This window comes from Zonotrichia leucophrys, chromosome 5 (genome assembly GCF_028769735.1).
Source record: "Zonotrichia leucophrys gambelii isolate GWCS_2022_RI chromosome 5, RI_Zleu_2.0, whole genome shotgun sequence".
NCBI classification, from domain to species: domain Eukaryota; kingdom Metazoa; phylum Chordata; class Aves; order Passeriformes; family Passerellidae; genus Zonotrichia; species Zonotrichia leucophrys.
The window spans coordinates 3,323,116-3,339,183 of record NC_088175.1 but is presented as its reverse complement, the minus strand read 5'-3'; the positions used below and the strand labels follow the sequence as shown (position 1 = coordinate 3,339,183).

Here is a 16,068-nt window from a genome sequence, read left to right as displayed (position 1 = left end):
CTAGTCTCAAATGAAAGGCATACAGGAACGACTACATTTAAACGGTGCTTCCTTAGGCTGCCAAGCCGCAGCAAGAAGCTGGGGGAATGAAATAAGAGCAAATACTTTTTCACATCCCAGTTTGAACCCCAGGCTCTCCCGCATGGGCAGGGCGGCCGTAACTCGGGGGATGCGGATGCGAGCGAGGCCCGGGACGAGCGCGGAGAGGCGCCGGTGGGAGCGGAGCGAGGGCGGGCAGACAGACAGACAGACAGACAGCGGGAGCTGAGAATGCGCTGAGCCTCCTCCACGGGCAGGGAGGGACCGAGGGAGGGCTCGGCTGTCCCCGGGCGGTGCCGGCCCCGCCGCCCGCCCCGGCCCGCCCCGCACACCTCGGCCCGCCCCTGGCAACCTGCGGGCGGCTGTGGAGAGGCTGGTCCGTGCCCTCACTGGTGACATCTCCCTGCTTGCACAGGTGACACCCCCCTGCTTGCACAGGTGACATCTCCCTGCCCGCACCGGTGCCATCTCCCTGCTTGCACCGGTGCCACCTCCCTGCCCGCACCGGTGCCATCTCCCTGCCCGCACCGGTGCCACCTCCCTGCCCGCACCGGTGACATCTCCCTGCTTGTACAGGTGATATCTCCGTACCCGCACCGGTGCCATCTCCCTGCCCGCACCGGGGGCACCGTGGGCGCGCCTCCCCGGGGCAGCGCCCGCGGCTCCGGACGTGCATCCCCCGCCCTGTCGCTCCCGGACTCCAGCGTGACCCTGGGGCAGGCCAGGGAGCTGCCGCACCCTGCTCCGTGCCCGGCCCGCCTCCGAAGGAAACCCGGGGTCAAACCCACATTCGGGTCTGTTAAACACCGCGGCAGGTCGGGAGAGGAGCGTTTAGTGAGTGCTTTTTAACCTAACCCCCAAAACAGCTCGGGAAAATACTTGAGGAGATGGGGTTAATCTAACACGGCCAGTGCAGCACGGTCTGTATCGTTTACAGATGCTTAACTGAATTTATTAGATCTGCCTCAGTTACCTACATAGCTGGAAATACTGTATTTTTACAGGATTCTAGTTGTTGGGATGGGGCAGCCCATGCCGGCAGAAATAGCATTATTTGAGTTTGCATTATTTGACTTTGCATTATTTGAGTTTACACGAGGTGGATGAAGTAGTCACAGAAAATATTTTTAAAGTGTTGGATGCTGACTGTAGTTATTTGAGTTTGTCTCCAGTGTGCTCAGTCAGTTCTGAGTTAATAATCCAGCGACTTCTGTTATGTATTTGCTGGGTATTGTTCACTAATTTAATGGCTTTCTTGTGGTCCGGGCAGATAGTTCTGTGTAAATTTTAAATAATTTTGCCTACAGCAATTTTCAGTGGATAATGCTGGAATGTGTTTATTTTAATGCAGGCATTCTTTCTCCTGCCTTATCAGCTATCTTTATTCCTACACAGGCCTTATCACAGAGGTATTTATTTATAATCCTTTCTTTGCAGGCTTAATACTCTGCACAGAAAGTGAGGCTGAATAACTGCACATGCCGAGTGCTGGAGGAGAAGCTGAAGGACATCCTGTTTTCTTTCAGCAGTGCTGTTATTCTTTGGAGTGAAATGAAGAATTTGATTTTGTTTTGGAAACACTCATATTTCTGATGCAACTGAACTTCAGTAACCTTTTTGCAGTACAGATTTCAACAAATTATTTTTCTTCTCTTGGACAAAGATGCAGAACTTGTCGGCGGTAGAAAGTCTTGGTAACGCAGACATACCACACTGTGAGCCTCCAAAAGACCTGGCAGCTGGGGCAGGTGGAGTGTCTTTCCGTGGAAATGACTGTAACTGGAATGAAAGGACAAGCAATGAAGAAATTGTTAATTTTGAAGCAACGCAGCAAAGCATCCCTGCAGCGAACAGCGAAGGGAGAAGTTGTGAGGAGTTTTCCGAGAGCAGCTTTAGTCCCTCAGAACCCAGCGGTTCCTGGGGTGATTTTGAAAGTTTCACGGAGTCCTTAGACAAATCAGAGAGATTCAATGATAACCTCGAAGTTTTGGTGAGTTCAGCAGTAACTCGTGGAGCTGATGTGGGGCTGAGCAGCAGCGGCGGCAGCATTTCCATTTCTGCTGCCCACGGGTGTGCGGAGCCATCTCTGTGCCATGGCAAGCAGGAGGCTTTGGGCTCTCTCAGTGAGGTACGTGTAAGCCAAAAACCAGAAATGTTTGTGTTTCTGCTTCCCACACCTCCAGGTCTGTGTCTGTCTTCTCTGTACAGGGTAACTGCACATGCAGAGAAATTGTCCAGCTACCTCACAGTTACCTCAAGTGGAACAAAAGCAACTTCTGTGCAGTGTTTGACAAATACTTAAGCTGTGCTGCTTTAAAGAATGTAATGCACTATTTTGCTTCTGGGCACCAGGAATAAGTAGGCACATAGGCAAGGAAGCACGTAGGCACCATGAACCTTGCCCTGAAGGACATGCAGTGTAAAATTTAGACAAGAAAGAGCAGAAGAAACAACAAATGGGGAAGGTGGATGACAAAAGCAGGGTGGACAGAAATTCTGTGAGTTGTCTCACAGAATTGAAGTATTACTTATTGAAGTAAACCCACATACCATTGAGTCAGAAATTGGCGAAACCAATGTATTTTTGTTATTTAGTATACTCCCTGAACAATATCAACAGTTTTTCTGGAATTTTAGTCTGATGGTGACACACAAGACTTATTAGTAGAAATAATATAATTCATATTTTAGCATAGGATATAACATTCACTCTTACAATGTTAGAGCTAAAATTTTGAGTAGGTAATGCAATGAATTCTTATCAGCACAAAAAAAATTCAGGTAAAGGGTTATATATTGTTGGGGATAAATGTGTTTCCATGTGGACCAAATATGCATCAGCAAAGAGAAGGAAAGTTACAAAAGGGCAGAAAGAACATATTAATACAGAACAAAATCTCCTTCTTCTTACTACTTTCATCCTAAATGACGACATTTGAAAAGAGAGAAAAATCAGCTAAGACTTCCATTGGGTTAATCTGTAGCAGTAATAACTTACTGCTTGTAGTCTGTTGGGTGAATTTTAGTGTGTGTAGGGAACTGAGACTTTCCTGGAGCCAGGATTTCATGCCCTTTGCCTAGGAATTTTACTTGTTGCAGAGCTGTTACTAGTAAAAACACAAAGATGCAGGTGGGAAAAGCTGCCCACACTGATTGAATGTAGATACACAAAATACCTGGTTATTGGTGCACAAACAGAGAACTCAAATGTTTTGTAATGCTGGAAGTGGCAGACAAGAACCCTTCTGTTGGAGAAAGAGAATGTTGTAATGACTGAAGCTGAAATGGAATATAGCAGGTTGCTTGGTTTCTTTCCAAAAGCAGTAGATCTTAATCTTACTTTTCTTTTTTTTGCCTTTTCTTTACCTTGCATTTGTTAAAGGCAGAAGGAAATGTCCAGTACGAGTTAAATAAGTTAACCATGCTTAGAGTTTCAAGTTGTCTTTTCCTATCTCAAGGTAGAGAAAGAACCACAGAGCTGCTGGATATTCCTTGGAGTGTAGAATATATGTGTAGCTTGTCCTTTATCCTTGTGCTTTTTGAGTTGTTAGTTTGAGATCATAAAATCTTTGGACTGGGACTCTGGCTTCTGTATGATCAATAGAAAAAAGGCCAGGTGGGTTGGAAGGGACCTCTAGAAATCATCTCAGGTCAGAGGTCTGACCTTGAGTATTTATTGCTTCAGTTAATTAAATTATGTCAGTTGGGATCAGAATCATGTGCTTTAAGATGGAAACAATCATTAATTTCCTTGCAGTAGCTGGGTATTCTGCCTACAGGATTGAACACTTCCCGGATTTTTCATGTGGTCTTTAAGCACTGGCCTTTGAGAGAGGGACTGGTACATGTGTTTAAGCTATGGGGTATTATGATATAATAGGATATAGAGGATTTGTTCAGAAAGTACTGATGTGAACTTTGTACATTGATTTTTTATGATTAGTACAAAGCCTCAAGATAAATGGAAATATACCCAAACTTTGTTTCTGAAACACTCACTGAAATAGACAGTAGTAAAGGTAATAAAAAAATCTCTTGATCTGTCTTGGCTAAACTATAAGTCAGTGACTTGTATGTGTGTTGGGGCAGCACCAGGGCTCCAGGGAGCTGCTGCAATTGAGGCAGAGCTGTGCTGCCCTCAGTGCCTCCCTGGGGCTGTAACTCCCCCCATCCCAAAGCCAAGAGCAGCTGCCTGGCTTTTCCCTGACTCCCATCCCACTTCACTTTTGGCGCCTACCTGGAAGTTGTTTGGTTTTTTTCCTTGACCATGTATGCTTTAGCAAGTGTAACTTCACAGAGCTCTGCTTCTTGGGCATCCATCAGGATCCTCCATGTTGTATCCTTGTTTGTAAATAATTTACAAATTGATTGAAAGCATTGTGACACTTTGGGCAAGATTCAGAGGAATTTACCCAGGAGTCTCTGAATGTCCCAGCAGTGAATCATCAGGAAGGATTTTAGCAAGGCCTTACTTAGGAGGGAGCAGCGTGGGGCACAGATTCTGTTCCTTGAAGCATGGTCAGAGGTGCAGAAGCTCTACCAGCTCTGTTGATTTTGCCCATTTATCCTTAGATTAAACCCATACTCTGTCAGTATTCACCCCACCTGTCTGAGTTCAGTGTAATGACACTGTGGAAATATTTCAGCTGTTCAAATTGCAATTAAATGACACTACAAAAATATAGAGTATCCATGCTTAGGGTTTTCGGACTAAATTGTTGATTGCTGGGCAAAAACCCCAAACTGACTGGTTCCATTCTTGAGTTTTCACACAGTGTTGCTGCTCCTGCATTGCAGTCCCTGGGCAGGGTGGTGAAGTCAATTAATTTGCTTCTATTTGGAAAACTGCAGTAATTCCTTCCTTGAAGGAATAAAAGGATACAGCTTCCAAAGCAGATGGCATGCCCCTAGGATAGGATGTAAATTATGCATGTTCTCCCTTGTATATGTATTTCTTGGTTGTCAGATAACCCCACTTACTAGTGCTTATTTCCACTCAGCCTGTCTGTATCCCTCCTGTTCTGTGGCCATTCCTCCAAACCTGCTCATCACTGCTTGAGGAGGAACAAGGGCTTAAATCTGGCTCTGATTTTTAACATAGGCTGGAAAAAGTTTGGTGCAATCAAGGATATAGAAACATCCTCACCCCAGCTTTTTTGCAGACTTGCACAGTGCAAGTATTTATTGGTAGCTGTAGCATTTGGCAGGTGTGTTACATTTGAATTAGGGGTGTTTGAATACTGAGTTGGCAAAAGAAGCTGTTGAATTGATACATCAGATTTGACCTGGACTGAATTAGCTGAGCAGAAGGAGGAGTCCCAAGTGTTAAATATGCAAGTCTGTGACCAAGAAGCTGGGAAGTTAAAGAGTAAGGATCATCAGAAACTCTGGGACTCTTGCTTCCTCTAATTCTAAGTACTCAAAATACTCAAAACACTGAAATATGAGCTCAGTCCCTCTACTAGTAATAGTAATAGTAATAGTAATAGTAATAGTAATAGTAATAGTAATTCTAAAACCAAGAAGACAATCTCTAGAATTATTGTAGTCTTTGGACTAGGTCCTTCATGAACTATAGGGATGGCTTGTATGATGTATGTAATAAAAATCTCTTTTTTTTCTAGGAAGACCACAGCTATGAGGAGATCTTCAAGTTGGGCTTTCCAGAAGTCTTTGTGCCACAGTCCAGAGAGTGCATAAGAAGCTTAGAGCAAGTTCTTGATGCAAGTAATGAAGATGTTTGGATTCCTGAACTTTTGAATAATCAACTCTGGTAATGAGTTTATATTAACAGTTAAAAAAAATGAAAAGGAAAGGAAAAGCTCCTCATCAATTACAATGTTTCATAATTTAGAAATCAGTGGTGCACTTAAAAATCTTTTTAGTACTGTGCTTCTCAGTGTATAGATCTCACCAGTTTTGTAGCACATTGTTAAAGGAAGTGGATGGTGTCTTAGCCATTGGAAAACAATGAAGGGAATATATCAAAATTACAAATTCCTGCTTAGGGTTTTTCCTGCTGTTGGTGTGCCTCCTTATGACTAAGCCTCTGGAATGCCAGAACCCAACAGGCAGCCTGTTCTTCCTGTTTGCTTGTCCTTTCTTTACAGCACATCCCACTTATTTCTTCATCACTGGAGGCTGCTGCTTCCACTAACAACTTGCTTTTTTCTTTTCCTCCCCTCTCAGTTTTCCCAGTTGGTAACTCCTTCTCATGTTTAACCAGATGTGCTTCAGAATCTGTGGTGCATCTGGCTTTTTCCTGGGCTATGTTAATAGCAATTAGTATCATTAGCTAAGCTTTCTCCAGCAACAGCTGGAACACTTCTAGCTCTGTTCCATGTTTTTTAAGGATCAGCAGCTTCAGAGCAGTACTGTAGCTACTGAACAGCATTGCAGTTACTTTTTCATAACTTGGAGGGTTTGTGTCTAGAAAGGAGTTTCAGCCCCTACTTGAGAAATGTCCTAAGACTCAGAAGAAACATAGGTAAAACTTTTAATGTGGGGACTCTTTCAGCCAAGTTCCCTGCATATGTGTTATATTTTAATCAGCATCAAACCTGTGGAGAAACATAATTGTAAAGGGGACTGCACTATTAGGTAAAAACAGGTAAAAACAAAAATTTCCTAATCTACTGTGATGAGTAACTAAGTCCAATGACAACTGCAAACTAAGTAAAGCCCAGCTGAATTTTTATATGTGATGAATGCAGTGTAAGAATGCAAAGAACCACGCCAGGGGAGCTCCCTCCTCTCTGTTTCAGCAGTGAGTGCCTTTGCCTTGTTTTGTGGGACAGGTGAAGTGTGACCTGTGGGATGGAGAAAGCCTTGAGAGACAGAGAAGGCAAAGTGCAGAGCTGGCAGGGCTGAACTCTGCCCACATTTCACAGAAACAGCTGAACACTGGGAGCCCTTGGCATGTGGCAGTCTCTGGGATGTGCTTCTCCTGCCCCTCTTATCTGAGGAGCACAAACAAACACTTCTGCTGACTTACTGCTCCCACTAATTGTCATGCCAGCTCATTAGTGCCCTGGGCTGGCAGCTTGGACAAGTGTAAAGGAGTTTTAACACAAGTTTCTTGTCAGATGAAGGTTAGTATACAGCTGTGTGTAGTGAAAATAACTGTTGCATATGTTCACTGGAAACCTCAAAGTGTGTTTTGTTTCCTAGCATGGATTCTGGAAATTTATGGAGAGCACTGAGGGACTTTGATAATGCCCCCAGCTCAAGACATCCCTGGAGTAAATCTCATTGCCAAGAAAACCTCCTGAGCGTTCTTGGAGTAGATGCAAATCAAAAGGTAACTGAACAATGGTTTTCCATTCTGCCAGCATAAACACTGGGCTGGGAATCTGATCTTCTGTGAGCAGGACATGCAGATGCAGGAGGGACTAGATCTGGGTGAGTCACAAGGTTGTTTTCTTTTATCAGGGAGCTTTTTAAGACAGTAGCTTAGTGTTTTCTCACCTTCATGTGTAAGTAACTATGAAAGTGTGCAGGATCACACTTTAATTGTCTTTACAGTGAAGTCTGCCCAGCACAGTTCCCTGTTATTAGCTTTGGTAGAGATGGAGAAGCAGCTTTCGGGTGGTAGAAATGGAAAATCAGCTCCCTGATGTGTGGGCAGTAGGATTGTTTACTTTTTTTGCACAGAGTGAATGGAAACTGTCAGCCTCTAATATCTGTATTCACTTTCTGTTAAGTGAAAATCAGATCTGAATCAGAGAGGCTCTTACAGTAATTGCTGGATGATTTTACTGTGAAGAAACTGAAAGTGTGTTCAGCTTCCCCTTTCCTCACATTATTCCTCTGGTTTTGTGAGGCTTGAGGGAGAGTGTGTTACAAATTGGATTGAAACCAAACCAGCAGTGTTAAAAGATCTCAAATAGAAATGTCTCTGTTTAACAATCTCTTGTTTTGAGAAGGTACCGGTGTCAGGGATGGTTTGGAATTCAGTTATTTAGCTGGGATTCATTAGGCACATGTAATTTTCAGAAGTAACTATTTCAATTGATTATTTGAATGCTGAAGCATGGGGTTGGCAAGGTAATGATTTTAGGGGAGTATTTGACTTTTCATGCAAGTTATATACAAACAGAAGGATGGTGCTGAAGGTGGAAACCTATTTTGCTTTTTAAAAAGTCACTCTGTTGAATTGTAATTTAACAGGAAGAAAATTGGAGACATTTCTCTAACATAGCTAAACTCCCATTCTGTTCCTTTCTTCAGGTAGCTTAAACTTGCATCATTAATTCTTATCTGTTTCTGGAAAATTGTATTGCTTTTAACAATACTGATTAAGAGGCATTTTTCAGCAATGCTTTGGTGCTAATTAAGGCTAATATTAATTGGGAATGGCTTTTTTACTAATTGAAGTCACAGATTCATGTGTGTAGGTGATGCCTTGAGGGGCTACCTGGAACAGAGGCTAAAGAGAGTTAAAGTTGGTATTTATTGAAATGCTTTCAAAGGAAACTCCTTGGGCAGTGCAAAGCCTTGCAGAGGCTGCACCCAAGATGGACAGCAGTCACCAGTTTTCTCAGATGGATATAAGTTTGGTCTTTTTGCATATCAGAGGTTAATTTTCCAGTTTTGGCTTCAGGTAATGAAGTCCCATTCCCCCCAGTTTGTTTCTCTCCCCGGTTTAATTTTGTTTATACTTTTTGGGCCTGAGGCTGTGTTGATGACCTTGTTTCTCAGGCCTAAAAGGATTGTTTAGTCTGACTAAAATGTGAAGAAAGCTAGCTAGCATTCTATACAGAGTTCAGAGTTATGCACTAATGCAGTACAGAATCTGAAAAATAAAAAGCTAAAACATAAGGCATCATTTGTAGAACTGGCATAAAATTGTTTAAATGCAAAGGGAAACATGATAAAATGCAGCTTCAGAAAGTCAAATCTAGTGGTTGTTATTTGAGGGAAACTTCTCTTTAGGTTGTATGCATTGAAATCAGAGAGAAATGCATAAGTAAATTAGTAAATAAAATGTAAATTATGTTTTTTAGGTTGTTTCAGAGAACCAGGCTGACATTTTTGAAGAATCAAATGTCAAAGATAATGAGGACTTTAGGTTTGATGGATTCAGTGTTAATGACTGCAAAGCATTGATCCAGACCAAGGTAAGGATTGCTCTGGGAGTGAGAACTCCAGAGAACCACAGAGTGTGTTCAGCATGCTCCTCCCTGCTGTTCCACCACATGTTCTCATGGAATGGCTTGGTGCTGGTAAAACTTTTGGATGTGGAGTTGGATTTGGGTCTTTGAAACCTCTCTGACTTTTTCAGAAAAGATACCTTGGCACTTGTTTGTTTCTTGTTGTAGCAAAGCAAGCTGGAAGGAAAATTGTGTCATTCTCCATTACTGTAAAACATTCAGTCACCTCACTCTTTTTGTTTTTGTTTGTTTGTTTATTTATTTATTTATTTATTCCTTCCTCCAAGGTATTTTGGAGGAATATACTCAACCCAAGGTCCCTTCCTCAGTGCAGAATAAAACTGAGCAGCTGTTGTGGAGACAGTTTGAAACAAACTTTTCATTGCTCTGTTTTATTCTATTTACTGCCTTGGACAGTGAGGGTGTCTGGTCTGGGAACCGTGTACATAGGAGATGATAGACTGCAGAATTCAGAAGTAAAACTTAAAAGGACTGAACAGCTCATTCCTTCATAATTCAGTTCTGCTTTCTTCAGTGAGTACATGAGGGAGGGATCACAGTGCCAAATCACATTGGAAATGTGTAAAACACAGGAACACTGTTTAGACAAAGGAGAAGAGGTTTGAGGTAGACAAAGAAGGAAGAAAAGAAAAAAGAACTGTGGTACAAAGTTAAAGTAAAATATTTTCCTGGGACAGCTTCGAATGGGAAAGAACAAACCCTGCAGCTTGGTGTCTCAAAGAAAAAATCATTAAAAAACAGGTTGCTATTTCTAATTTAAAGTAAATCAAATCTTACAATGGAATGTTTTCCATTTATCTTCATATTTATGTCCTTTTTTCCCTCTAAAAAGTTTAAAATAAAATTTTAAAATATTATTTTAATGAAAATTTATAAAAATTAGGTTAGCATATGCAAAGTCATTAATCTCCTATAGGATGGAAAAAATTAACTAAGTTTTTCTTTTTCACTCAGCTTTCTGTGTCACCAGACTCCAGACATGGTCACCTTTTCACCTGTAACCTCTTTTTGAAGACCACGTCATCAAATGAAAACACAGAGTATATAACAATCCCAAGAAAAAAGCAGATTTTTTCTACACACAACCTAAAAATGAAATTTTTCAGTAGTGGTGTTTGTTGAACTAAATGCATTTTTTTCTCTTTTTTTTTTTTTGAACTGAATGCAGTTTACCTTCATTTTGTTACTGACTTGGTACTATAGACTACAGACATTCTTTAGCAAAGTGACAAATTGCTGTATTTGAGGGACATAAGGCCACGTTATTAGAAGATATTTCTCCTGTTTAGTTGAGAAGTCAAATTTTGTAATTTTGCCCTGCCAAGTTTTGCTGCAGAGTTGTGTCTCTTACAGTAAATGCTGCAGCTGCAGCCAGGGTTGGAGATAACTCTGGTGGACTCTCCTGAACTACTGACCTTCCAGGCCTTAATTTTCAATCAAAAACCTTCTTTCCCAAGTCTCAGGTGTGTTGTAATGTGCCTTGCCCTCATCTCTCCTCATATTGCTCCAGTGTGGATCAGCTGAGACCTGTGGCTCTGCCACTGTTGGGTGTAACGAGAAGAGCCTTTCTTCATTTGGGGACTTTCAGTGGGGTTTAGAATAAAAGTGTTTTAATTTCTGTCTAATGAAGCCTGCTGTGGTGATAGGGGTAGAGGCAGCAAAATGCTTCATTCTGGGATGGATTTCTGGCTGAAATAAATCACCTTTTGAAGCTTTTTGATTGTCACAGGACGTGGATTCATCCAGCCACACTTACACCATGCACACCCTGCTTGTAAAAGCTCAGCAGTTGTGCAGTTCAGGATGTGAATAATGGTGTAAATTCCTGCCCTTTTAAGATTTTATGGAAACTGTCAAGTGTTGCCCATCTTCCTGCATGCCTGGTGCCGCAGGGGATGCACTTCACTGTCACTCAGGAGAATCCCTGCTGGTTCCCTGCCAACTGCAACAGCTTTATTTATTCATTGGCAGTAACTTGTACACAAGTTACTGATCTATTTGCTGCTCTGGCCATTCTGAATATGGAAATTTTATATGGCTTTTTGCTTTAAGGAGATGCTAAGCACGGCAGCTGATATTTTATGTGTTGAAAACAGGGAACAAAGTTGGGTGTTCCAAAACTAAGTCAGTTAATTATTTAATGATGTGCATATTCAGTTCTTAGAATTAAGAATACTATAAAGCACTGGAAGACTTCAACCCTTAATCTAGTAAACTATTCAGCAGTGACTTCATAGTTGCTGTAATAACTTCAGTAATGCTGATGATACCTCAGTGCTATTAGCATGGCATGAACTCTGTCCTGCTTACTCAGTAGATGGAACAGGGCATTTGGTAAAATGCTCTTTAAAGTGGCTCTGCAGCTCCCCTGGCCCTGGAGGGAGTCCTGCAATGCCAAACTCCATCTGGATACCAGAACAGGATTAACTTTTTCAGTTAACCCTAGATTTGAATTAATTTTCAGTTTCCCTTATATTCTTTCAGAGCTCATAAACATGTATTAAATAGGTTTAATTAGCAGTCATAAACTCACAAAATGTTAAATTGCCAGTAAATGGTGAATGAATAGTTGAGGTTAGTAATAAACATTATTAAAATCAATTATAAGATTAAAATCCCATTTTTATGCCTTCAGACAAGCAGAGGCCTACAGAGGGTCTTTAGGGGGCAACTTGTAGTGTGTGTAACATTCACTGATGCATCAGAGCCCTCTTTTCCTCTGGGCTTCCAACTCTGCCTTTGCTTTTGTGAGCACTGGATGAATGGAGGGAAAACTGTTGGGCGCTGCTACTCTGGGGGAAGGATGAATACGTCATCTTCCCCTCATATTAGCGGATTTTACAGCCCTGTCCAAAGTACAGAATGGGAAAAAAAAGGGTTCAGCCCTTGTGATTCAGCAGGGAAGTGAACTACAGGGGTTCCAAAGGTGCTGGGCTCCACCTTCCAGGTCTTTTCCTTTTGGGCAGGTGCTTTGGGCCACCTGAGCCCTCCCTGCCTGTCAGCACTGGCTGCATTAGACCACTGAGGGACCTTGTAACTCCCATTTCCAGTCTGGAATAACAAATTCACCATTCCAGGGGAAAAGACTGGCAAAATTTAAATGGCAAAGTAATTCAATTCAGCTTTAAGTTTGGGCAGTTCTGGCAGCCCTCCAGCCCCTGTGGGAATCTGGACACGACTGGCACATTTGGGGTACCCACAAAGACAAAACCGGACTGTCTCAAGTGACAAAAGATCAGGGACACAAACCAAAGGGTAGCCAAGACTTTCAGGCACATTTCATGGTACAAACACAGCGCTGCCTCCCGTGGCTCTCGGGGAAACGAGGGGTGCCGGAAGCGCCTCTGACGCGTTCAGCGCCAGCAGCGACCGCTCACACCCTGAGTCACTTCCTGCTGTCACTGCTGTCCCTGCTGCTGTCCCTGCTTCTGTCCCTCTGCTGTCACTGCTGCTGTCCCTGCTGCTGTCACTGCTGCTGGCCCTGCTGCTGTCCCTGCCGCTGGTCTTGCAGCCTGCCCGGGTGCCAGCACTGCCTGTGTCACCGAGGACCAGCACTGCCTGTGTCACCAAATGGACAGCACACACAGTGTACCCAAAGGGCCAGCACTGCCTGTGTCACCAAGGGCAGCACTGCCTGTGTCACCAAAGGGACAGCATACACTGTGTCCACAAAGGTGCCAGCACTGCCTGTGTCACCAAAGGGACAGCACTGCCTGTGTCCCCAAAGGCCAGCACACACAGTGTCCCCAGAGTGCCAGCTCAGGCTGTGTCCTCAAAGTGCCAGCACACTTCATGTCCTCAAAGGTCCCAGCACACACCATGTCTCCAAAGTGCCAGCACACACCATATCCCCAGAGTGCCAGCACACTCCATGTCCCCAAAGATGCCAGCACAGGCTGTCCCCAGAGTGCCAGCACAGGCTCTGTCTCCAAAGCGCCAGAACACACCATGTCCCCTAAATACCAGCACACACAGTGTCCCCAAAGAGCCAGCTCAGGCTGTGTCCTCAAAGGTCCCAGCACACACCATGTCCCCAGAGTGCCAGCACTCGTTGTGTCCCCAAAGGGGACACCAGGGGCACCCAGTGTCTGTGCTCTGGAAGTGGCACGCAGAGTTAATATCACTTTGTACCTCAACACATTTAAAGCTCCAAATTTTACCATTTCTAACCTGAGTTCTGAGCTCTCAGCTGTGACATCCCGAGTTCTGATGAACGTGTCACTGTACTCTGTGTTTGTGGAAAGCAAACACTGCAGGCTCCTGACATTTGCTAAGGATTTTTAAAAGGGGATAATGAGAGGAGTTTTGGACAGGAATGCCTCTTTCTTCTGCTGGGATTAGAGGGAAAATATACCCACAGAACAAAGTTTTACAAAGTTCCAATCAGCAGTGTAATTACTGAAATTACAAATTCCTTTGTGGAAGGAATGCTGTAAACATTCTTCAGGAAAAAAAGAAAAAAACCCTCAAACCAACTTCATTGTAGTTCAAAGACTGAAAATTTCTCAATGCACATTATAAAATGTGGAATTTCATTAATTATAATATTTTTTAAAAGAGTCAAGAAAAAGAGGGGGGACAGTCAGACTCCAGGATGATTTCTAACCATACTATAAGCCCACCATTAGTTGCATATGCAGAAGATGGAGTGAAAAACAAATAAAAAAATAAATATTTTAAAAATTTTTTTTTCAAAATGCAAGGTCATTTCAGGATTTAAAAGCACTCTGGTATTTTTGAATAATGAAGATCAGCTTTAATAGTTTAAAAAATGGGACTTCCTGGAGTATCCTACTCCAGTTAACACTGCAAAAGGAATTTGGCCAAAACTGAGCTACCTGCAAATTAATAGTGAACTCCCAAATTTCCCTGTGGATCCAAGTTTAACTTTCCAGATCCCCTCTGGAAGATTCAAGAGAGAAAAAGTTTTTGCTCCTTCTACTGAAGTATGTCTGAGAAGCTCCTAAAATGCCTCCCACAGCACAGCTTGGACGCCAGAGCACAGCCAGCCTGGCTTAGAGCTCTGCTGGGTGGGATAAGCAGGCCCTGATGAGGGAAAAATGTATGGAATGAAGTTGCAACATTTTTTGCTTTTTTCAATCAAGGCGAGATGCCTGTGAATGCTGGGCAAATCCTGAAATGCCAAAAATCCTCCAGCTTCCCCAAACTTCTACTTTTCCTACAGACACACTTCAGGGCTTAATGCCTCACTTCTAACACTGACTTTAAACAGCTCAAAATTAGTTTTGCTGCTAATTTATAACTCATCTTCCTCCCAGAACTAATGGGTAAGCTATTTAATTTTGTGTATTTTATTGTTGATTGTGCTGGAAAATTAGTTTTTTAAAGTGTCCCTTCTAGCAGACAGATCACAGAGCTGGACAGAGCACCTGGGCAGCACCCAGCCCTGCCCAGCAGCTCTTTGAGGCTGCTCTGAATGCCCTAAGTTCAGACCTTTCAGCGTGGCTAAAATCAATGTATGAAAGCCTACACCACTGAAAGCTCCAAAAATATTTTCGTAAAGCACTGAACTGCAGCACACCCTTGAAAGGCAGCGTTTTCTGCTGCCACAGGCACAGGCTGAGCTCTGTGCTGCAGCATCCACAGCAGCTTCCTCTGCAATGAGTCACCCCAGGAGCTGATGGCACTGGTGGGCACAGCACTGGATTTGTGAGCAGCTCCTTCTACACCTGGGCTTTGTACACTGTGGGCAGCAGATCCATGGCAAGGGGAAGGGGAATTCTGTAAGCAGCACCCAGGGCAGTCTCATCAATGAAAGTTATGCCTACATCTATATGATATAAACATGTTTCCCCTTAAAATGGAGGAGCTTGATGTCGAGATGAACCTTAAGAGGTTCATCTCTATTTAAACACTTAAAAATGAGGGGAAGTGGTGATGGTGCCTCAATTCAAACCTTAAAAGTTCATTGCAGAAGGGTCAGGATCTTAGAGGTCCAAAATAGGAAGAGGATAGAGGAGGAGTTTTTTAGAGGAAAACTCTAAACCTGAAGCTGCTGGTTTGATTTTACAAGCAGCCTTTCACCATCCCAGAGAGGCAGGGCTTTGGTCCAGCCTGAAGAGCCACCACTATGTGTGTCAAGGACACTTGTATGTGACACTTGCTCTGAGGCACAGCAGCCCCTGAAGGGACACAAGAACTGCAGGGTCTGGGGACCCTCACAGGGCACTGGAGACAGAGCCCAGAGGACAGCTCAGTGCCAAAATCCTGTGTCACCTCTTCCCAACAGGAATCCCCCCTGTCCCACCAGCTGGAAAAGGCCCTGTGGGCCATCCCTGCTTTGGTTACAAACCCCTTTGCGAGGATGTAGTGCTTTTCAGTGAAAACCCAAGAGAAAAGCAAAGCTGCAGCTTAGGTATCAATAGCTGAAGTAGAGAAAACCTATGGATTGTGGTCAATGAGTGTAACATTATTAGAAGATTCCAAATTCCAAACTGGGAGGATGAGATGCTGCGTAAGGCCATGACACTGAGCAATGGAGCAAACACCATGAAGACCCCCAGACCTTATTAATAATCTTAATTATTATTGTTACAGGCATAACTGCCCAGGAATTTCAGTGTTCACAGTCCCTCTTTGGAGGTGCCCAGCTCAAGCTGTGGTGCTTCCCTAAAGGAATCCATCCTTCAGGGTATGTGGAAACCTCATGTGGAACCCTGTTATGGGGCCTGGGATTGGTAATTATTTCTGTACAGGTCTGTAAGGTGTTTATTATTTCTAGGGACAAAGGATGGGGGAGAGGAGGCAAGTGGAGAAGGAAAAAAAGCTTCAAATGCCTTGGGAAAATGCTATGTCTTTGTGAGTGAAAGACCAAAGAAAAGGTGGCAGGGTGCCA

The 16,068-nt window shown here is 43.3% G+C and overlaps 1 protein-coding gene across 4 annotated transcripts; it reads left to right on the top strand.

Annotated features, from left to right (window-relative positions):
- The first annotated feature begins 367 nt into the window (after nt 1-367).
- CLBA1 (clathrin binding box of aftiphilin containing 1) lies at nt 368-11,267 on the top strand. Of its 4 annotated transcripts, XM_064714405.1 has the most exons (7): nt 407-454; nt 616-873; nt 1,477-2,167; nt 5,664-5,812; nt 7,210-7,339; nt 9,045-9,158; nt 10,167-11,267. In XM_064714405.1, exons 3-7 carry the CDS (start codon nt 1,703-1,705, stop codon nt 10,332-10,334), a joined length of 1,026 nt encoding a protein of 341 aa, XP_064570475.1. In that variant the 5' UTR covers nt 407-454; nt 616-873; nt 1,477-1,702; the 3' UTR covers nt 10,335-11,267. The 4 variants fall into 4 exon arrangements, with proteins under 4 accessions (XP_064570476.1, XP_064570477.1, XP_064570474.1 ...); XM_064714406.1 differs by lacking the exon at nt 616-873 and having other exon boundaries at nt 368-454; nt 10,167-11,266; XM_064714407.1 differs by lacking the exon at nt 616-873 and having other exon boundaries at nt 368-477; nt 10,167-11,266.
- Nucleotides 11,268-16,068: the final 4,801 nt, after the last annotated feature.